Here is a 22,899-nt window from a genome sequence, read left to right as displayed (position 1 = left end):
ATGGCTGGCTATAGAAAAACAAGTTTTTTGGATTTTAGCAATAGTATCAGTATTAGCAGTGGCAAATGATGCAAGAAACAATGCAAATTACTGCTGTTGAAAATTCTGAGAACTAGTATTCCTCTTCTGTTTCATTTAACACATTCACTGCCACCTAAATGTGGGAGAATCCATTCAATGTGATATAATTTTCAGAATTTGAAAAAAAATCAATATTACAATATTCACAGCATTCCAGAAATTAATAACATAATTGAAAATTGAAATTTGTGGATAAAAGTAGACATGTACTTTTGTGCTGAGCTGTAAATCAGAAAAAAAAAAAAAAAAAATCTTGAAAATTTTTATAATTCATGCACATAAACTAACATCAATACAAGCAAATAAATAAAACTGTGTGGCAAGTCCATAAACAAAAGCCAATCATTACTTAAAAATATTCAGTGTGCCAATAGTGAGCAGTTGTTAATTTCATGTGACTTTATGTTCACAGCACTCAGTTGACTGCTTAGAAATGACTGCTCACATGCATTATGGGCGTAGATAATGTTATATTATTTGTGATCCAGTAAAGAAAACTAATCGCTAATCTTCTGAAAATGATTTTTTGAAATTAAATTTAATTTTTCATTTAGATTTATTTTTTCAAGGGGGGGGGGTGAGCCACAGACATGAACTAAATTAATAGAAAATCTTAGTTAAAAGATTTTTCCAACTTATTCCATTATTTAGTTACCCAGGGAAAAAATAAAAAATGTCAAGTTAGAAGTTACCAAAAGAAATAACTTTTAATTTAACTTTCAACTTTGTAACTCGTTACTAAACAATGTCTGATATTTAACAAGGTATATGTGAGTAACTGGCCTCAGCAGCCGAGTGGTCAGGAGCGGGGATGCAGTAGCACATGCGCTTTGAGAAGACTGGGGTTCAAACCCCTGACTGCTAAATACAGTCGATCTGCCAATCCACTCTAGACTGGCATGGCAGATTATGGTCCATTTCCCTCAACATGAATCATTGAGGAGGCTTCCATCCTGCAGTGGACTGATAATGGCTGCAGTTTACTACTTACTTTACTATGTGCGTATAGTAGCCTCCCAAAAAGAGGGTCATGTTTGCAGTAACCTTAAATGCATATAAATTTAAAATGAATATTTTTGGCATTGCTTAATTTATTATATGCTTAATTGAAGTATTTTCTGAATGCATATATGATAAATTTAATTGTTTAATTTAATTGTTTTTAATCATTTATGTAATTTTTCCTATTACCATACAGTAACACTGTCATAATAATGTCCATTTTGTAACATGATTTCAAAACAATGTACAGTCAGTCCTCATATAACATGATAGTTGTGTTCCTAGAAACCCTCGTGCAATGCAAAATCGTGCAATAAAAATAACAGGGCCTATCGGAAAAATAGGGTTAGGTGCCGACCACCCAATATTGAACACACATTTGTAACTAAAACATTACCAAACGCAATAAATAATCGTAATAAAATACTTATGTATTTTATTATGACTATTACATAATAAAATATTGCTAATGCTTTTATCATAAGCAAACTTGTTCTTTATTTGATCTTCTATCCAAACAGACGACAGCCGTTCCATCTCTTCCAATTCTTTGTCTTCATCTAATGGATTTTTAGCATTAGCATTGGCACTTGATGCAAGAAAGCAAGCTTATATAGCATCAGCCAAAAAAAAAAAAAAAAACCCACACTGAGTTGTTCCTGCTATGAAAGTTGTTTTTTTTTCTCTGCATTATTTCTAATTCTCGGCGTTGCCTCATTTAGGTCTGTAGCATGTGCAATATCACATGTTCTTTCATTCCGCTCAAAGCGTTTCAAAATTTCATTTTTTTTTTCTCTATTGACAGAGGCAGACTGGCCATAAGCCTTACCAGGGAAACCCCAGTGGGCTGGAGGCCAGAAGACGATGGAGGCCGGTGTGATTTTGGCCATAAACACTAGTATGAGGCTGCTACAAATTTTCCCAGGTAAGAATTTTTGACCCAGTCCATCTCTGTCTATCAATATTGCTTTTCTTTTACTCTCTGAATCTGTAGTTTCTTCACCAGGATGCTTCCTTTTCACACCTTTTAAGTATTTTACTCATTTTTAGGGAATAAAGCACAATCACAAAATGAGGAGGCACACTTGATACACATAAACAAAGCTGCGTGCATGTGGCAACTGAATAAACAACACCGTAAAGGCTGAGGCACACTATTAACACCTCACTAGCTCACATTTTACTAAAGCACATTTCTGGAGGTCACTACTATAAAACAATAAAAACAATTTCCAGTTGCGTTTCTGCTAGTGGAATCTGTTATAAACGGGTAGTAAACTCCACCTAATTCCATTTGCGATAATATAATAGCTGGAATTGTGTGGGATTTTACGTTATTATGATGAAATGTGTTTCAACTTCACTGATATAAAAAACAAATACATTTTCAGAATCTTCTCTTCATTCCTATCGTGTTGCGTTCAGTTGGGGTGATATTGTGTTCGACTGCCATTTCTTGTAAACACAAAGACGAATCGTGCAAAGCGAATTCATGTTATATACAATATCGTTCTGCTATTTATAAATTGTGTATGATCGAATTCGTGTAGTGCAAACACATGTTATACGAGGACTGACTGTACTGTTAAATATTAATTTTAATTATTAATGAATCTGTAGAAGTCCCTATATTAATCTGATGATAAAATTCAGCAAGAATCTAAAAATATTGTCAACATACATATTTTAGTGTGATTACTGCTAGGTGTGGTTATACCACATCTGTAAAAAATAACTATAAAATTTATTCATTTCACAAAGAGTAGTGTTTCTTGTCTTTTGCATATTCTTAGAAAAAGTTATTCATAAAGGAATATATTAATTTACATAACAATGAAATTTGCAGAAACAGAAGAAATACTGAAACAATATAAGTTTTTACTGAAAGTCAAATATTGTGAAATACTGTGTGTTCTTGCTATTTCTAATCTGTAAAAACCACAGCAAAATACATAGTAATTCAGAAGTAGTTTCATAACTATGCAGCATGTTTTACTTTTTTAGAAATAGTAAAATGGTCTTGGAGTTTTTATTGCTGACTAGTAGTTATAAGTTTCATCAGCGGCTGGCATACACATAATGTAAACAAAAACATGGTAGCTTTCAAACTATAACTCTGAGTCTTCATTAGAGATCAAATTGATCAATCACCATTATGAAGAATAGAAGAATGGAATTGAAATTTCTATGATCATACAACATCTTACAACATAATAGAGACAGTGTAGCAGGACATTGTTTCATTGGGATGCATGCAGCATTAGTCGTGGTCACATTGAGATGTTACAGTTGCTAATAAAAATGACATTTAAACTTTTATTCAGTGCTTATATCTTAAGTTTAAACTACACAAAATCGTAGGCTTACAAAGTTGTGAAGCCATTTAGAGACTTTAATTCATACCAACTGGGGAATAACATCAATAATTTGAAACACTGCTGTTAATAAACACACATGCAACTGTTAGTATTATCCCATTGTCAAAAGAAATAAGACCTTGAAATTTAGTTATACTTACTTGAAATTAATGAAATGTGCAGACAACTCTACCCATGGGTATGCTATGGAGTTATGTCAGAAAGATAAATTCAAACATGACCTGTTTATCAAATATATTTTCCACAGGGTCACAGCATGCAAGAGCTAACAGCATGCAGTTAAAGTGATCAAGATTAAGCACTGCAAGAACAAAAAATGGTATTATTATTTATTACTGTTAAAAAAGCACACAAAGCTTGATTACATTACAAAGCTGTGACAAAAGATTTTTTAAATAGGATTATTTATGAAAAATTATTCAATAAAATTTTAATAATTTATTAATCTTCACAGACTGCAAATGCATAATGAGAATTCTTGTGCTGCTCTTGACAGATTCAGTCTTGTTTTACTTTTTATCATGGAGAAATACTTGCCTAATTCCTTATAGTACAAAGTATAACAAATAGCCAATTATCCTTTACAGATGTTATCTGTTATCTTATGCCAATTCATTATCCTTTGCATCTGTTATCATATGCCAATTCATTATCCTACCCACAGCCACCCAATATTAATTTATTATTAATACTACAATTTGTATCAACAGTGTAATTTTTGGAAGATACATAAAACAAACATCAGGCACAGCATGAATAACAAGTGAGATCTAGTTGTACACTGCAGGCAGAAAGTACCACAAGAATTTGTTCTGTTATATACAGAATCCAAGGATGCAAAAGAAAATAGTACTCAACAAAAACAACATATGCTCAACTAACATGATACAGATCAGTAGCATCTGACAAGCAATCTTCCTCTTTCAGAAGCAACAAGTGGCATTTCAGTCTCAGAAAAAAGCCAGAACGTGCATGCTGGCAAAACACACACAGCGTGTTTTGCATGCATATTCTGAATTTGTTTGTCCCTTGTCAAGGGACAAACAAACTGTCCTTTGGAAAGGTCTGGATTACAATCCATTGGACTCTGGAGAAAATCTTGGACTGTTCAAACTGAGGTTGTAATTATGGTATAGGGAGTTTCATTATGGTAATTATTGTTTGTTGTTTGTTATTTGGTTTTTAGGAGCATTAGCAACTAAGGCCATATTGCTCCGGGATATGCGGTGGTCATTTCCTGACCTTTCCGCATCCTCCGTATTTGGTAGTGATGGGCGTGAACCCCGGTCTAATCAAGAAGCGTGTGCTACACACTGCTGCTCCTTCCCACCTGGCTACGGAGGCGCCTGGTAATTATTATGTGTTTAGGAGAAACACAGGAGGTGGGGGTATGCTTCTTATCAAAAGTGGACTGAAACCAATCAAGAAAGCAATGTACTAAGCAGGGTCAAGTTTTTGAACCACATGAAAAACTTAATTATTTCAACATGTCAGAGAAATTAAAAAGAGCCAAACTGATCCTAAGTAAGGCTCCAAGAATTATCACACATATAACAGTGCAGGAACTATGAAGTTAAAGAATGTATCATATCCAGAAAATTTTGAGTGCCAAAGACGAAAGAGAGGACTTTGGTTTCAAGGATGACTATAGCAGGTTGAAGAATTTTTCACAATGTATCAACTGGGCATGGCAATTATAGGTTGCAAAGCATGAATAATTACAGATCATTCACTGTTACATATAAAAACTATAAGCAGATAGGTAACAACTCAACAAATTGAGTATAAAAAGTGAAAGCTGAAAAGAGAAATCACTGACAAAAAAAAAAAAAAAAAAAAAAAGATAAGAACAAGGATGAATTTCGCCCATATGAAAGAAGATATTAAATGATATAGGTCTTCTCCAGGACTGATGTGTTGAAATTACAGAAAATCCAGCCAGAAACGCAGCTGAGTTTAACACATATTTTGCACCCATTTTTGCAAATAAAAGCATATTTAAATCAAGGGGAGACAGACAAGGAGTGTCAGTTTCTGCAAGATTAGTGGAACGGTACTGAATTCATCAACAGATTCTGGGGTGAATATTTGCTCATCACCTTGGCACCACCGCATTCACAGAGTGAAGCTAAGGTACAAATGAGTAACTATTGACTTGTTGTTATTTGGTTTTTAGGAGCATTAGCAACTAAGGCCATATTGCTCTGGGATATGCGGTGGTCATTCCCTGACCTTTCCGCATCCCCCGTATTTGGTGGTGACGGGCTCGAACCCCGGTCTAATCAAGAAGCGTGTGCTACGCACTGCTGCTCCTTCCCACCTGGCTACAGAGGCGCCAATTGACTTGTGAATTTGATTTCTGTGGTGAGTAAGAAAATAGAATCGGTGATTACAGACACAATACAGGAACCTCTTTTATTAATATGTCACCGATACTGATAAGAAAGCAATTGTAAAGGAGAAAGACCTAAGAGTTGTCCCTATGACAAACCTAGTTAATTATCATGAACTAATAGAGAATCTAGATGGGAAAAATTCTGACAATAAAAATAAATCCCTCTTTTACCTTGACATGGCCAAGACCAGACCAAAGAATTCACATATTCATTGTGACTGCAAACATATTGAATTAATTATTAAGGGCAGCCAGTTTTTTGGTGCCACTGTTCATAATGGGACCATGCATTTTTCATGGCAATGTATGAACTTGAACTCACAATGTACTTGTAGTTGTGAATGCTAAACACTAGACCACAGCCAATCCTATAACTAGACATTAGTAAACACACTGAGTCCCCCCCCCCCAGGAGAGGCTATTGTGTACAGTAACATGAGGGACTGAACTGTAGTATGCTGGGACCTGGAAAGATCCTTAAGTGGATCGAAGGCTGGCTGAATGAAAGGAGACAAAGGTGATAATAAATAGGCATTCTTCAGATTAGCACAGTGGGCAGGATTCCTCGAGGGTAAGTGTTGGAGCTCACTCTTATTTCTAATTTTCATCAGTTATAATGATGAGGGTAAAGAGGGAAGATTATCTAAGTTTTCTGATAATTTATAGGTAGGTAACTAATCAAGCTATGATGCTTCAGAAGGCCATAGACCAGTTACATGATCTGAAAGACAGCAAATGAAGTTTAATCCTACTAAATGTAATGTCTTCTTTTTGGGGAAATAGGTGAATTACAGACCAGGGTACATGGAATTAAAGGTGGTTCAGGATGAGAAAGATTTAGGGGTGATGATACAAGCAGGCATGCAATTTACCTTGCAATGTAAGTGCAGGCAGGTCAGCACTGGTCTACAGGACCTTTGCTAGCAGATAAAAGGAGATATTCCTCTTTGAAAAAGAAGAGTGGGACCATATCTGGAATACTGTACAGATAACCCCCATATAACACAGTAGTTAGGTTCCCATAAAATCTCGTGTAGTGCGAAACTGTGTTATATGGGACTAAGAAGCAGTAAAAAAAGGGGGGGGGGGTTACGTTCCAAAAGCTAACAAAAATACACCATTTTATAACTATCAGAAACTTAATTTTTATTAAAATTAGTAATAACTGAACAAACGTGTTATAAACTGTGATACATATATGTCAGATAATGTACGTTCATTTAATTTTCTGTCTCTTCATTGCTGCTAAGCACGATCAAATGAGAACGTTTTCTCTGTTGCACAATACCTTCACCTTCTAAACTTTCTTCTGCAGCATCTAGATTTCGTGTATCTTCTGCTCTCTTTAAAAAATCAGTAATCTGGTTTTGTCTGCTTTTGCTTGATAGATCTTTGTAAATTGCATGGTAGGGAGCTAAGCATTTTTGAAGCTCCCTTTTGAAATTTGTGTTCCTCTCAGTCAAAGGCTCTGCATTCAGAAAATAAGATTCTAATTGCTAGGCTAAGTTTATGCCTTCCTATATGCTTTTTAGTGTAAACTTTGGAACTTCAGAATATTAATCTGCATTATCATCCTCTGAAATGATTTGGTTTACCTCCAGAAGGAAGGGGACAAACCAAATTTTGTCCCCGATGCCATTTCCACCAAATCCGCTTCTCTAGCCTCTTTTCTACCAATAATTCTTGAACATCTTCAGTAGTCGTATCATCAAATTTTTCCCCTCCTACTGACTTAGCAATATCTACTATCGCACTGATTCCATTTTCTGCCAGTGCAACCATATTTCCTGAATGAACTGACTCTGGCCATCCATTTTTCAAACATGGTTTTAATGTTAACAGTTTTATTTCTTTGAGCGATAAAGTTATGATTCCAATATAGTCCACAGTTGAGAAATGTTTCCATGCCTCCACCACTTCAACAGATTTGGAATCAATTTTTTCCAAAATCCATTTGTAAATTTTCTGATGTTATGAGTTTTAATGGTAGATATAATGCCTTGATCTAATGGCTGAATTAAAGAAGTTGTATTAAGTGGTAGGAACAGTACTTCAACATTTTCAATGACTTAATCTTTTGGATGGCCTGGCAGCCTGTCTGCACTGCTCAGAGAACTTCATATCCACATAGGTGGATTAGATATACATAGGTAAGTAAAATGTTTATTCATTATTAGGTCAACATCAAACAATCACATCCTTATCCCTGCTATTAAAATTCCTGTATAGCATTGCCAAAACCCCCATAAGCTGTCCTGGCAGCCTGTCTGCACTGCTCAGAGACCTTCATATCTGACTGCACAATTACCCCCAAGTCTTTTTCATTTTCCACTACCCTGAATGTTGTACAACACAGTTTGTATGTTACTCTAGGGTTGCTGCTACCCATATGCAGTACTGTGTATTTGTCAAGATTAAAACAGTTGCCATTTCTCAACTCATCTGCCAAACTTTTCTAAATCCTGTTGCAGTAGCATGCTGTGATTAACCACCCTGCCAACCTTTCTATCATCTGCAAACTTGGACATTAAACCTGATATGCCTTCGTCGACATCACTGATAAATACAGAACACAACAATGGGCCCAACACCGAACCCTTGGGGAACTCCACTAATAACATTAGTTCATGAAGAGCACTGTCCATTGATTACCACTCTGTCTTCTAGGATGACCAACCGTCCCAAATTTTGGCTCTTTATAGAGGTGTCCGAAAGAACCCTAGGCCATTTGTCTCGATTTATCACATAAAATAAATAATATAAATATATAAAATTTATTTTAATATAAAAAATTAAATATAAAATTTAATATAAAAAATATTAAAATAAAATTTGATTTTATTAGTCTAGTTTTAGACTAATGATTATTTATATTAAAAAATAATAGACGGCTATGTTCTGTTGATTGTTTGCAGTTGACCTAATAATGAATAAACATTTTACTTACCTACATACATGTATCTAATTTATTCAACCTACCTATTTTAAAAATTAATGTCAAGATATACCTATATATGCATAATAACCAAGAAGGGACATGTACATACATTAATATTACAAGGTATTTTGTAATCTGATGTCATTGGTACAATGAAAAAAATCCCGATTTTTTTTTGTCGTGTCCCGATTTTTTCAGGTCGATATCCCAAAATTGGCTGATCAGGAGTTGGTCACTCTTACTGTCTTCTCAAACACAATCATCCTTTTATTCATAGCAGCAACTTGCTCTTAAGGCCACACACTGCTCCAATTTCTACAACATAATGTATACGTCATTTCTACAACAAGCTTTCCTGAAATCCAAGTATACGATATCAAAATTATTTTTTGCAGCCAGTTCCTTTTTTGACCACATCATAGTATCTAATCAAATTGGTCAGACAAGATTTCCCCCTTAAACCCATGCTGAGTCTGAAGTATAACCGCAGTCTTGTCTAGTTGATCCTGCATTACTTCTTTAACCAGTGACTCTATTATTTCCCTGAAAAAGAAGTTAAACTAACAGGTCTGTAATTACTGATGTCACCCTTTGTGAATTAGGGATACATTCCCACATCTCTAGGCTGTGGGAACATCCCATGAATACAAGGATGCTCTCATAATTATGGCTAAGGGCTTGCTTACATCCTTTGCTGCCTCCCTTAATATAATTGGATAGATTCCATCCACCCCAGTGCCTTTTGATAAATTTATGGCCATGGCAATTATAGGATTTATGAGGAATTTCTACATAATATATGAGGAATTCTTTAGACAATTACTTTCCTAAATAATTCCTCATATATGAATGTAGATGCAAAATACTCATTCAGTTTGTAAGCAACCCGAGCAGGATTATCAACAGTTGAACCATTGATATTAAGTAGACCAATTTGATTTGTCCCCTTCCTTCTAGAGTTTACATAAGTTATTATTAGTTATTTATTTGGTTTTTAGGAGCATTAGCAACTAAGGCCATATTGCTCTGGGATATGCGGTGGTCATTTCCTGACCTTTCCGCATCCTCCGTATTTGGTAGTGATGGGCGTGAACCCCGGTCTAATCAAGAAGCGTGTGCTACGCACTGCTGCTCCTTCCCACCTGGCTACAGAGGCACCGAGTTTACATAAGTAAAGAAGCCTTTGCTGTTTTTCTTTGCATCTTTTGCCAAAGATTTCTCATAAACTGCCTTAACTTGCCTAACCCCCCCCCCTTGTGACTAGATTACAGACTAGTTTATATCTACTATAGGCTAATGCTTCTGTGTCACTTAATTTTTATGAATTCCATGCATTTTTCTTCTCTGTCACGAGTCTCATAAGTTCATCTGACATCCGTTTAGGTCTAAGCCTTGAACAGTATTTCTTAGTTGGTATGAAAAGCCTAGTAACTTCTATTATTATTTCTTTGAATACTTCCCATTTAGAATTTTCTGAAGGTAACATCATCAGCTGAAGGATTAACTACAGTCTGAGGCCTGTGTAGTTAATCTTCCAAAAGCAAAAGTCCTTTTTTTTCCCATGACAGCTGTTGTCTTTAAGTAAATTCCACATAAGTTCACTGTGTTCACTGCCACTCAGCATGTCTTTTACTTGCAGATACTTAAAGCATGAAGAATTGCTACTGATAATCAGATCAAGAGTATAGCTTTCTCTTGTTGCCCCTCTAACATGCTGCTGAAAAAACAGTCATAAAATAAATCCACAAGTCTTACTAGTGCGAGTGACCAACCACAAGTTCCAGTCAGTATCTGGAATGTTAAAATCCCCCATTATAAAACATTTATATTTACTGGTTCACTCTATTTCTCTGTACAGTTGTTCACTGTACTCATCAGAGTCATTAGGCCTATAACACACTCCTACTCTCAATTTTGCTTTCCCAGTGCTTATGTCACCAAACTGACTCAACACTGCACTGTCCATCCATGTCAACTGGATGCACTTCCTTAGATTTTGTGTTTCTTAACTAACAGCATGACCTCTCCTCCCCTTCTATTCTTTCTGTACACATTGTAGTCCCCAAATTCCAATTCTGTATTCCTTATATCTGTGTGACACCAGGTCTCTGATATCCCAACAATATCTGCCTTTGGTCTTGACCAGCACCTCAAATTCATCAATTTTATTTACTAAACTCCTAACACTGGTATACATGCAAGTATATATTCACCTATTCTTATTCTTAGTTACCCTAACACAGCCCATGTATTTACTTGTTCCATGATGACACATAGCAGGCCCTTGAAATCCCTGGCACATTGCTTTCCAGGCTGCTGCAAGTTCTAATAGAAGCAGTGCAAGAAACACTCACACTTCTGCCTACAGTTATTGTTAATCTATAGTACCCCCCAAACTAGCAGTTTTCCAACCCACCTAAAACTGCCTCAGTAGCATCAGTGAATATTTTCACACCCCTTCCATTTAATTATATCTCATCCCTGTAAAAGCAGTTCTCCTGTTTACAATAACAAACCAGACTTAGAGATATTCTACATCATGGGCTCTGCACAGTCTCTCCAGGGCTGAACTGATTGACAAGACTCTCATCATATACTCCCTCCTATCGTGTCTGGACAAAATTGTAGGCACTTTCAAATTTAACTCTAACACAACTTTTTTTAACATTGCCCTGTACTTGTTAAGTGATTCCACAGATTTCGTACTCTTAATGTCATCAGTGCCTATGTGTGCAATATCACCTTTTGTGCCTTTAACAGATGCTATCTGCTGTACAGTGTCATAATGTTTACCCCTGGCAGACATATCCTCATCCTAAATCCACCTATCCTTTTTGCACAATATATTTCCCATTTCTCTGACACCAACAATAACTATCTCTTGTGGTACCAGTGCATTCTGCCTTGGGGATTGTCACTGTGTTGCTTGATGCTGAAGTGTATGCTCTGCCATTGAGTTGAACAGCTGAGAACTTGATGGCTCTCATTTTAATTCCTTTGAGGGCATCCGTCCCACTCTTCAAGCTCTCGTTAATCCCCATCAGAACACTGAGTTGTCACCTAATTTCTTCACACTATGTGCACCAAACACATAAACACATTCCCTTTGGCTGTATCATGTCCTCTTCCAGAAAGTTCTGCAAACATTGCACAAAGAGCATATTTCATCAGGCCATGATTCATAGGAGAATTGTCCACTTCCATTCTCCCCAAGGCACAGCACTCCCACTACTTTGAGCCCAGTACTTTGCTACTCTAGTCTGGGGCACGATTTCCATTTAAATTCAATATAATTGAGAATACTGCACTGAATTAATATACTGAAATACAATAATAACACTAGTCTATTAAATGAATTTCATTTAATTATTAAACAATTTTCATTTTATATTTTGCTCAAGCATTTATGTTAAAACAGTAAAGTATAATTTACTGTATTAACAATGTGCTAGCTTACTAAAAATTTTATTCTAACAACATTTTGAATTTGCCTTTCTTGTGAAAGAAATATGCAGCAAATATCAACCAATCATATATGCTATTAGACAGAAGTGAATAACTCCTAACTAAAGACAAAAAGAAAAAAAATTATAAAACAAATATGGAGAAAAAAAATTAAATTTAAAAACACCAAAATACTTTAAACTTACTCACTGGGATGAAGAGTGGGAAGAGGTTGAACTAATCTGTCATCTTTGAGTACACTAAGTAATGTAGTTTTGCCAGCATTATCCAGTCCAAGGAATATCAGTTTTCCTTTCTTATGATAAAGTCCTAAAAGTTGGGGGGAAGAGGAAGAAGAGGGGGAAAATTATGTATTTTTTTTGTCTCTGTCTCTTCCCCTCCTTAGTAATTTATTTCCAAATAAAAGAATATTAATATTCTCAATAAATGCTATATCATAGACTATATAATTTTTTGCCTGAAGTCAGAATGGACAACAGAAGACAGCAGGGTAATCAGGGGTGACTACTGTGGTTCAGATCATTACCTGGTGATTGCAGATATATTTTTCAAATACCAGTAGAAGCATCAAATGAGATCTAATACTACCATTCAAGACAATAGGGTAATGCAAGAAAATATTACTTATAAAATGGAACTACTATCTCACAACAGTATTAAAGATCTTTACCAGAGAAAACTTCAGAACCATCTGTCTCACATTAAAGAAATAGAAGAGGCGAATATCTTCTATTGAACAGCATTAAAACCGCCATACACAAGGCAGCTAATGAAGCACTAGGACAAATGGATAACAAATATAAACAACAGTATTGGTGGAACAAGGCACTAGGACAAATGGATAACAAATATAAACAACAGTATTGGTGGAACAAGGCGGTAGCCAGGTTGGTAAAAAAAAAAGAAAAGAGCCTATAACAAATGGTTAGTGAATAGAAATCAGGAAAATAGAGAAGAATACAAAAGGTGTAATAGAGCAGTTAAATGGAAAATTGCTGAATCCAAGAATGCAGAATGGGAGAAAATATGCCGGGAAATTGACAGCTCGTTAGGAGGAACATAATCATTCAAAGGTTGGCAGAGCTTGAGAACACTGAAAACAAATGAATCTCATTCAAATAAAAACTTTATGGATTTCATGGGAAAGTCATTATAATAACCTCCTTAATGAAAGACAACCTCAATATCAGAACATAATTACCTCTCCACCAGTGGATAAAAGGAAGATAGAAATTACAAAACATTAAGTACTAGAATGCACAAAGTTAATGAAGAACAACAAATCTCCAGGCCCTGGGAACATAGCGATTGAACTTATTAAATATGGACCACCAAAATTTAATCGATCTGACTGCACAGCTGTTCAACAGAAGTGTACAGCTAAGAAAACACCAAAGGAATGGAAAATCAGCTATATATCATCCATTTATAGTGGTTAGTGAAATCAGTACTTTGCTATGGATGTGAGGTGTGGACACTGAAAGAGAGTGACAAAAAGAAGCTTAGGGCCCTAGAGATGGACTACCTTCATCAAAATGCTAGAGTTTCCAAGCTTGAGAGGGCTACGAACTAGAAAATTAGAAGGCGTTTGCATGCAGATCATCTTGCCTCATCTTTATCGAATTATTATGAAAAGGCAAGATGATCTGTTGTATAAAGTCGAATGTAGATAGACACATAAATGTTATAATTAAAAAAAACACACCACTGAAAGTATAACAATTTGGAGGGAAGGAATTTTTTTTCTATGTTGAAGATCCATAACTTCAATAAATTAATGATGACTGCAAAGTATTTCAATGAGATTGTAAAAATATATCATTACAGAACAGGAATTAGTAACATTTGAGTTGTTTACAACATTAAATGTTGTTAACATTTAATGCTATCAATCAGGTTACTGTAACTGAAATATAGTAACCTAACAGAAGAAATCGAGGTTGGAGTTTCTGACCTGTCAAAGCCAAGTGGGGAAGGAGAGCACAACCTTCTCAGATGATACAGTCTAAACTTGATTAAGTTCCTCTAGCAGTGCCAGCACCTATCAAGTACATCAACAACAACAAAAAAAAAAAACAAAAAAGATTCCTGAAATTAAAGGCATGCAGATTTCAGAATGGCTTTCAATCAAGTGACTCAGAGCACAAGTAGCCAAATGTAATGCCAAACAGCAACCAACTACAGATTCACAGTCAAAACTTACTGTGGTTATTTAACAGTAACACAAGTCAATAACATCATTCAGTTAAAGGAAACCTAAACTGCATTTAGCTAAATGTTGTTCCTCAATACATCAACATCTCACTAGTGGTGAGAACTTCCCACCTGCTATTTCTTGTCCAAGGTCTGCCTCTAAGTAGAGGTTTGAAAGTTAAGTTTCCTGAATTGTATCCTCTAAACTTACACTGGGTTTTTAGCAAAAGAATACATAAAAGCTTCTGGACGAAGAAGCTAGGTCTAGTAAAAATAAAATGTATGAAGATTATTTTAAAATACAGTAGGCCCTCGATTTAAAGTCTGTATTATTTGTGATATTGCAGTTTATTTGGACTTGGTACCAGTCATGGAGGGCACCTAAATTCTTATGTAATTGGCTTTTAAATTTAATTGATTATTCATATTTATTTATTCCTCTAGCAGTGCCAGCACCTATCAAGTACATCAACAACAAAAATAGATATTTATATTTCAAGTATCATGTAGGTTGCGGCGCTGGTGGCACCAGCTGTATGCTAACTAAATTAGTGCGCTATTAAAATTAGCTACTAAAGAAGGTTTTAGGAAGTGTTGCTCAAAAAGAAGTTATATTTCAGATAAAATAAGTGTTGGTGAGTGATAGGCTAAGATCTGGGACCTAAAGGTGGTTTCATTTTCCGACTGTGAACTTTTTTTTAAATTGGCTATCATTACTATTCTTGGATATAGGAAAACAGGAAATTTCAAGGTCATTAAATTTTTATAATCAGTCACTGGGAATTATTAGCGGAATAGTTGTGCTACCTGATAACTTTGCGGTACAAGTTTTCAGGATACCAAATTGTATGTAAAAATACTCACGTGTTGCTGAGTTATTTATTACTGTTATTTTCAAGATCACAGTCATTCTACCGAGTCAGCCATTTTCATGAGATAAAAGAACTACAGCAGTGCCACCTGCTTGTTCAGTGGGATTAGAAATTCGGCATAAATTGCGTAAAATTATTAAATTGCGACAGCACTGTATAACAGCTACCACTTCTATATAGCTGCGTAAGGCTTGGCAGATCGGCAGCTTAAATCCCTAGCCCGGATAAATGGTGAGGGTTGATGTCAGGAAGGGCATCCTGTCGTAAAAACTATGCCAAAACAAAAGGTGATTGATGGAAAGTAGATGTGTCAGGACTACCGAACAAAGGACGGGTCTGGTTAAAGAAGTTAGTTCAGCTAGAAATGAAGAAGGAGTTGAAAAGTGTTAGAATAGGAACATTGAACACTGGGACGATGAATGGAAAGAGCAGAGAGATTGTGGATTTGATGCAAAGAAGAAGAGTGAAGATCCTATGCCTACAAGAGACTAGGTGGAGGGGAAATAAAGCAAAAGAATTTAATAATGCCGACCCCACATGAACGTGGGAAGAAGGCGAGGACAAAGAAAAAGAAGAAGAAGAAGATTCATATTTATTTATTATTCTTTATTTAGATTTTCTATATTATTTTGGTGTTTCTGCTACAATACCCTCCCTTCCCTCCCTACTGGTTTGCTTTTTTAAGTTTAATTTTGACTATTTTTACCCTACTGTTTTGCCATAATACTGGCATAAGTTTTATTTTAATATTATTTCTTAGTTTCATTTCATTTTAGTTTTATATTTCAAGCATCATGTAGAGCAGCGTTTCCCAAACTGTGTTCCGTGAGATGTGAACAAGTGTTTGGCAAAAAATCGTAATTAATAATTAAAAAAATAAATAAGTTTTGCATATTTGTAGCGTACACCACTTTTGTATCATTATAATATTTAACATAATTTTTTTTTGGTTATTAATATACTGGCATAGACTAATAATCAAATAGACCAGGGAACACTTTATTTTGGCAGGCTTTTGCATAGAGACATATGCGTAGAAGTAATGACACCTACAAAAAAGTAGCAATGTGGTGATTTGGTATGCCATTCGTATGGGATATAGCCTGGAATACATGGGTTGAAGGAGAGCAGAAAGCGAACCGATATCATAACTAAACTCACTTCCTTGTATACATTTTTTTTTGATAATTTGTAGTATTTCGAAATATTATTATTAAAATATGTGACCATGGATTTGTGGTTGAAAAATGGAACTTTAAAACGAGAAGCAAAGTGCTTCTAGTAGTGCAACTGTGGTCGATGAAAACAAACACAATATTGTCACATTTCAAAGTGAGGATGAACAATCACAGCCTTTTGTTTCCAAAAAATCCGAAGTGAAAAAACAGGAACCAACTAATAAAAGACCAAAACGAAAGTATGATGACAGTTATTTGAATTTCGGCTTTACATGTATTGGAAATAAAGATGCTCCTGATGCACAGTGCATCGTATGTAATAAAATATTAGCAAAAGTTCTTTGGCTCCCGCTAAACTTGTGTTTTGTAAGTGTTCTGTGAATATGTTGTGAGATGAAAAGTGTTCTATGACTACACAAGTTTGGGAAATGCTGATGTAGAGGAATATGCAATTTGCTGTTTGCTTTCCCATTTTATTTTCTTTCATTAATGATTCCATTTTTAACTATTGTTCATTATTTAAATATACGTGTGTGTGTGTGTGTGTGTGTGTGTGTGTGTGTGTGTGTGTGTGTGTGTGTGTGTGTGTGTGTGTGTGTGAACACTGGGTTTTCTGAAAACAAAATTCAAAGTTTTATGTTTAAAACAACTCAACTTTACTCTTATTTTTACATAAATATATAATAATAACTTTATTTATCATCAATTTGCTATACATAGAATGAATAATTTTATCAGTTCCAGAGAGTTTATTTTGTGGTCCCCCTGGAACTGGTTTACGAATGCCCAGGGGTCCACAGACCCCAGTGTTTTTCCAAACTGTCTTTCCAGTTTGGGAAACACTGGCCTAGGACAGTGGTGCGCAAACTCATTTTGCTCGCGACCCCTTTTATTAAATATAAAATTTACGCGGCCCCTCAATGTAAACCCTGAGGGAGGATGACCAGATTTTTAGAAAAGAAAAGTGCCATTTTATAAATTATGTAGTAGAAAATTTTATTTGAGTACTGAGAAAGGAATAAAAAAATTGTTTCCTTTTTAATCTACACATTAAAATAATTGTTTAATATTTTAATTGAATACAGCAAAAACAACAAATCATTCTTATTCTTCAATTAAGATTACAAAACAATAAAAAATGAACAATGACAAAACAAAATAATTAATGAGAAGGATGAGCTTGGATAACTGATAATATTTGGACGCAATATTTGAAATTGCTAACCTCTTGTCATCTTCTGGATGAAGTCTGGAAAACTGTTTTGTTTTTACAGCTGTTAATTTTATGATATAAATATGTAGACCCGAAAGGTAGCATTGCTTGTATTGCATTTTCGATAATTCTGGATACTCATCTTGAAGGGAAAGTCAAAATTTTTCACAAACGAGCACGTAATGCTTCGTCAGACGATAAAATCTTCCTTTTGCTGAATGGTAATTTCAGGACATGAAAAAATATCAAAAGCAAATCCAATACAACTTTTTATCTGGAGATGCATTAAATTGTTTGGAAAAATTCTTAATTAGCATTGATGGGTGGGAGGCAACGATATCTCTAAATTGTAAAATGTCAATATTATTGCTATTAACAAAATCAGAAAAACATGGGAACATTTCAGTATTATTATACTCAAATTCAGTTTTCCAAAGGTTAAGTTTATTTTTGAAAGCTTCATAGTATTAATATATTTGTTCCCTGTCCTTGAAGACTTAAATTTAAATTATTAAGTTTTTTTTAATATGTCAACAAGGTAGCCAAGTTTTCCAAGCCATTTTTTAATTGTAAACAATTGGTCAAGGTTCTGATCTGATAAAAAAAAATAAAACTTCCTGTTTGAGGCCAAAAAAGACGTCGCAACACTTTACCACTGGACAACCACCTCACTTTCATATATAAAAGACACGTTTCATACGTGGATCTCATTTCATTACAAAGTATAGCAAAAAGTCTGCTATTTTAAGCTCCTACTTTTAATAAAGTTGATCACACTTACTGCATCTTTCAAAACTTCGTACAAATCAGTTTGCATTTCCTTTGCTACTGATGCTTCCCTATGTATAATGGAATGATTAAAAACTGTATTTGGAGCAATTTCCTTTAGTTTGCCCTTTAAACCTTTATTTTTTATTTTTTTTTTTTTTTTTGATTTGGTAGTTGTTGGCGCATCGGCTTCTGTGGCCATATTGCACCTCCCAAGGTTTTTGCAGTACTTTGATCCAAGCCCGAGGCGGGAATCGAACCCGCGACCTTTGGGTTGCCGGGTAGGTACTTTACCCACTCGGCTAGCCCGGTCGGCAACCTTTATTTAATGAAGCCATCGGTACAAATAGTGACACAGTTGTTCCACATTACATTATTTGTTTCAAAGAAAATGTTTATACCATCAAAAACCTTCTGACCCGTCGTTTTTCCTTCCAAAGCTTTGTAAAATAGAAAACTCTCCAAAATATCTCCCTCGTAGCAGTATCCAACATATACAATAAGTTGAGCAAGGTTTGAAATATCTGTGGATTCATCTAACTGTATTGCAAAAATTGGACTTTCAATCAATTTAATAAATTGAATTTTATGTTGTCTGATAACTGCAATATGCCGCAAGACTGTCTCTAGACAGAGGAATGGTTTTGAAATTGTTGCTCTACCTTTCTCCATGCATAACTGAAATAATTTTTATTGCAGTGAGGAAAATGCACCGAATTACGAAGCAGAATAAAGCTTGCGTGCAACATACTTGTTATGTATAATTACTGCTACCACACATTTGCATCTTTTGCCTTTAGGCAATACAGTATGGCAGTTTGAGAATTTGTGCTGTAGGAAGCACGAATTACGAGCTAAAGGAATTACCGTAACAGATTAATTGAGTACTACTTCTCAGTACTACTCAGCACTTGAGTAGTACTGAGAAGTATTAATACATATTGAGAAGTTGCACTAGTCAGCTGATTTTTGTGTGTCCAAGCCAGTGAGCAAATTAAGGCGTATTCCCGACATGGCAGGCAGTAGGGTTCATTTGTATCTCAGGCTTAGTTCGAGTAGCAAGGGCTCTATACCTAAAGTATTGAAAAAGTAATTTTAACAACAGGTTTTTAGCTTTTGTGTACACTTTCTTGCATCAAATGCCTCTACTAATGCTAATACACAAAAATTAAATTCATTTAAAAATTTCTACAACCCCTTTAATTTATCCCGCAACCCCTCTGGGGGTTGTGTCCCACAGTTTGCACACCACTGGCCTAGGAGATCACCTAACACTGATTGTGCCACATCGGTGAGAAAAAAAAAAATCAAGGGTGTTGGATGTGTAGTTAGAATTGTCTAGTATTCTGGTAGGTAAATGAAGAAGGCTGATTGATATCATTAGTAATTGCAAGAGCCTTGGCATATTGGCCAGCTATCAACAAGCAACTAGAAAAACTAAAGCCAACAGGAGTTGTGAACATTAATATCACACAGGAAAATTAACTCACTGTTAGGAAATTAAGATGGGAGAAAACAGAGTTTTAAAGAAACTTTTCTGCCGTTTCTTTCTTTGGAAGTTAAAAAGTTCCGAGTGATTAGTGGAGTTGGCAGAATGATAGAGGCAAAAGCATTAGTAGAGGTATATGATGCAAGAAAGTATATGATGCAAGCTTATACAGCATCATCCAAAAAATAAAAAAAATATATAAAATAAAAAACTTCCCATTTCACCCATCCATTTGATCCAAAAATATAGTCAGTTCTTCCTTGAATTTGTTTAAGCTATAAACTTCCACAATGACAGATGAAAGTTTGTTCCAGCAATCAACCACTTGCTGGGTAAAGGCAAATTTCCGCACATCTATTCTGCAACTGTCTTTCCTCAATTTCAATTTATGCCCCCCTCAGGTGCGTAATATGAGCAAGAGGAAGAATGCCATCAGCACTGCACTTGCTCAACCCATTCAAGGCTTCATACACTTCACTCAGACCACCTTGCAGATGCCTAGTCTCCTAACACTACAATTTACAGAACTTAAGCCTTTCTTGGTAAGAGCAACAAGATTGGTGAGAGGAACAAAGGGTTACTCTCACCAATCTTATTGTCCTTCTCTGCTTGTTCCAGCAGCTCTACATCTTTCCAAGGTGTACTCAAGGTGTGGTCAGACCATTGTCTTATATAAAGGGGTAATCACCTCCTTATCCTTACTAGTCAATGATATTAAGGAATATCATTGACAAGATCCATGAATAGCAGCCTGTCTGCACTGCTCAGAAAACTTCATCTGACTGCACAATTACCCCCCCCACAGGTCTTTTTCATTCACCACTACCCAGAGTGTACTACCTCACAGTATGTTCCAGAGTAACATACTGTGAGTCAACATTAGTCCACAAAGAGCAAGCACAATCCATTGATTACCACTCTCTGTCATCTCCCACCCAACCATACCTCACAGTATGTTCCAGAGTAACATACTGTGAGGTATGTAACATACTGTAACATACCTAACAGTATGTTACTCTGGAATTACAGCTACCCATATGCAGTGCTTGGCAGTGTCAACAACCCTGGCAACCTTTGTATCATCTGCGATACAAAGAATCAATATCACTGATTAATACAGAAAACAACAATGGGCCCAACACCAAAACCCTGGGGACTCCACTAATAACATTAGTCCACAAAGAGCAAGCACTATCCATTGATTACCACTCTCTGTCATCTCCCACCCAACCATCCCTTTATCCATAGCAGCAACTTGCCCTTAATGCCATACTGCTTCAATTTGTATAGCAATAGTAGTAGTAGTAGTGGCACATGATGCAAGAAAGCAAGTGTAGGAGCTTATGCAGCATCAGCCAAAAAAAAAAAAAAATCACACCATTCCCTCCAAATGCCTGTCCAGTTCCTCCTTAAATTTATTTAACCTATCAACTTCCACAACGACAGATGGAAGTTTGTTCCAGCAATTAACCACCCGCTGGCTAAAGGCAAATTTCCGCACATCTATTCTACATCTGTCCTTTCTTAATTTGAACTTATGTCCCCGTAGGTTGGTAATCTGAACAAGTGGAAGGATCCCATCAGAATTCAGCGTGCTCAACCCATTCAAGGCCTTATAGACCTCAATCAGATCACCGCGCAGGTGCCTAGTCTCCAGCCACTGCAATTTGCAGAACTTAAGCCTCTCTTTTTTTTTTTTTTTTTTAGCATTAGTAGAGGCATTTGATGCAAGAAAGCAAGCTTATGCAGCATCAGCCAAAAAAAAAAAAACAAAAAACCCACTTCCACTTCACCCCTCTGTTCGTTCAAAATACCTGTCCAGCTGAGCCTTAAACTTATTTAGGCTATCAACCTCCACCACAAGGGATGGCAGTCTGTTCCACCAACCAACCACCCGCTGGCTAAAGGCAAATTTCCGCACGTCTATCCTACATCTGTCTTTCCTCAATTTGAATTTATGCCCTCTCAGGTGATTTTTCTGAGCTAGAGGAAGAATCCCATCAGCATTGAGTATGCTTAAACCATTCAAGGCTTTATACACCTCTATCAGATCACCTCGCTGGTGCCTAGTCTCCAGACACTGTAATTTGCAAAACTTAAGCCTTTCTTCGTAAGAGCACCCCTTTGTTCCATTCACTAATCTTGTTGCCCTTCTCTGTACTCATTCCAGCAGCTCTACATCCTTCTTGAAATGAGGCCTCCAGACCTGTATACAGTACTCTAGGTGTGGCCTGACCATTGCCTTATACAATGGAATAATCACCTCCTTATCCCTGCTGGAAAAATTCCTGTATATCATTGACAATACTCCATGAGCTACTCTTGCAGCCCGTCTGAACTGCTCAGAGAACTTCATATCTGCCTGCACAATCACCCCCAAGTCCCTTTCATTCTCTACCACTGTCAGTGTAGTACCACAGAGTTGATACGTTGCTCTGGGGTTGCTGTTTCCCATGTGTAGTACTTTACATTTGTCAATGTTAAACTTCATTTGCCACCTCTCAGCCCATCTGCTCAACCTTTCCAGATCCTGTTGCAGCAGCATAGTGTCAGTAGTGTCCTTGACAACCCTGCCAACCTTTGTATCATCTGCAAACTTGGACATTAAGCTTGATATACCATCATCAATATCATTTATAAATACAGAAAACAATAATGGACCCAACACTGAGCCCTGAGGGACTCCACTAATAACATTAGTCCACGATGAGCAGTGTCCATTGATTACCACTCTCTGTCTTCTCCCCCTCAACCACCCCTTTATCCATAGCAGCAATTTGCCTCCAATGTCACACTGCTCCAATTTGTGTAGCAGTCTTCCATGTGCAACAGTATCAAAAGCCTTTCTAAGATCCAAGTATATAATATCAAAGTTATTCCCTGCATCCAGTTCTTTTGTGACTGCATCATAGTATCCAATCAAGTTG

At 36.1% G+C, this 22,899-nt stretch overlaps 1 protein-coding gene across 1 annotated transcript in view; it reads right to left on the bottom strand.

The window, feature by feature from the left end:
- LOC150081579 (small COPII coat GTPase SAR1B-like) overlaps positions 1-22,899 on the bottom strand; it is a 92,235-nt gene that overhangs the window by 58,211 nt on the left and 11,125 nt on the right. The window contains exon 3 of the mRNA XM_090380556.1: positions 12,449-12,568. Coding sequence (XP_090236682.1) covers positions 12,449-12,568 — 120 coding nt within the window. The remainder of the gene's footprint in view (positions 1-12,448; positions 12,569-22,899) is intronic.

The sequence above is a fragment of the Mastigoproctus giganteus genome, chromosome 8 (assembly GCF_048544385.1).
Source record: "Mastigoproctus giganteus isolate SK-2022 chromosome 8, ASM4854438v1, whole genome shotgun sequence".
NCBI classification, from domain to species: Eukaryota; Metazoa; Arthropoda; class Arachnida; order Uropygi; family Thelyphonidae; genus Mastigoproctus; species Mastigoproctus giganteus.
The sequence above is the reverse complement of the archived record's forward strand: the minus strand, read 5'-3'. Positions and strand labels throughout refer to the sequence as shown.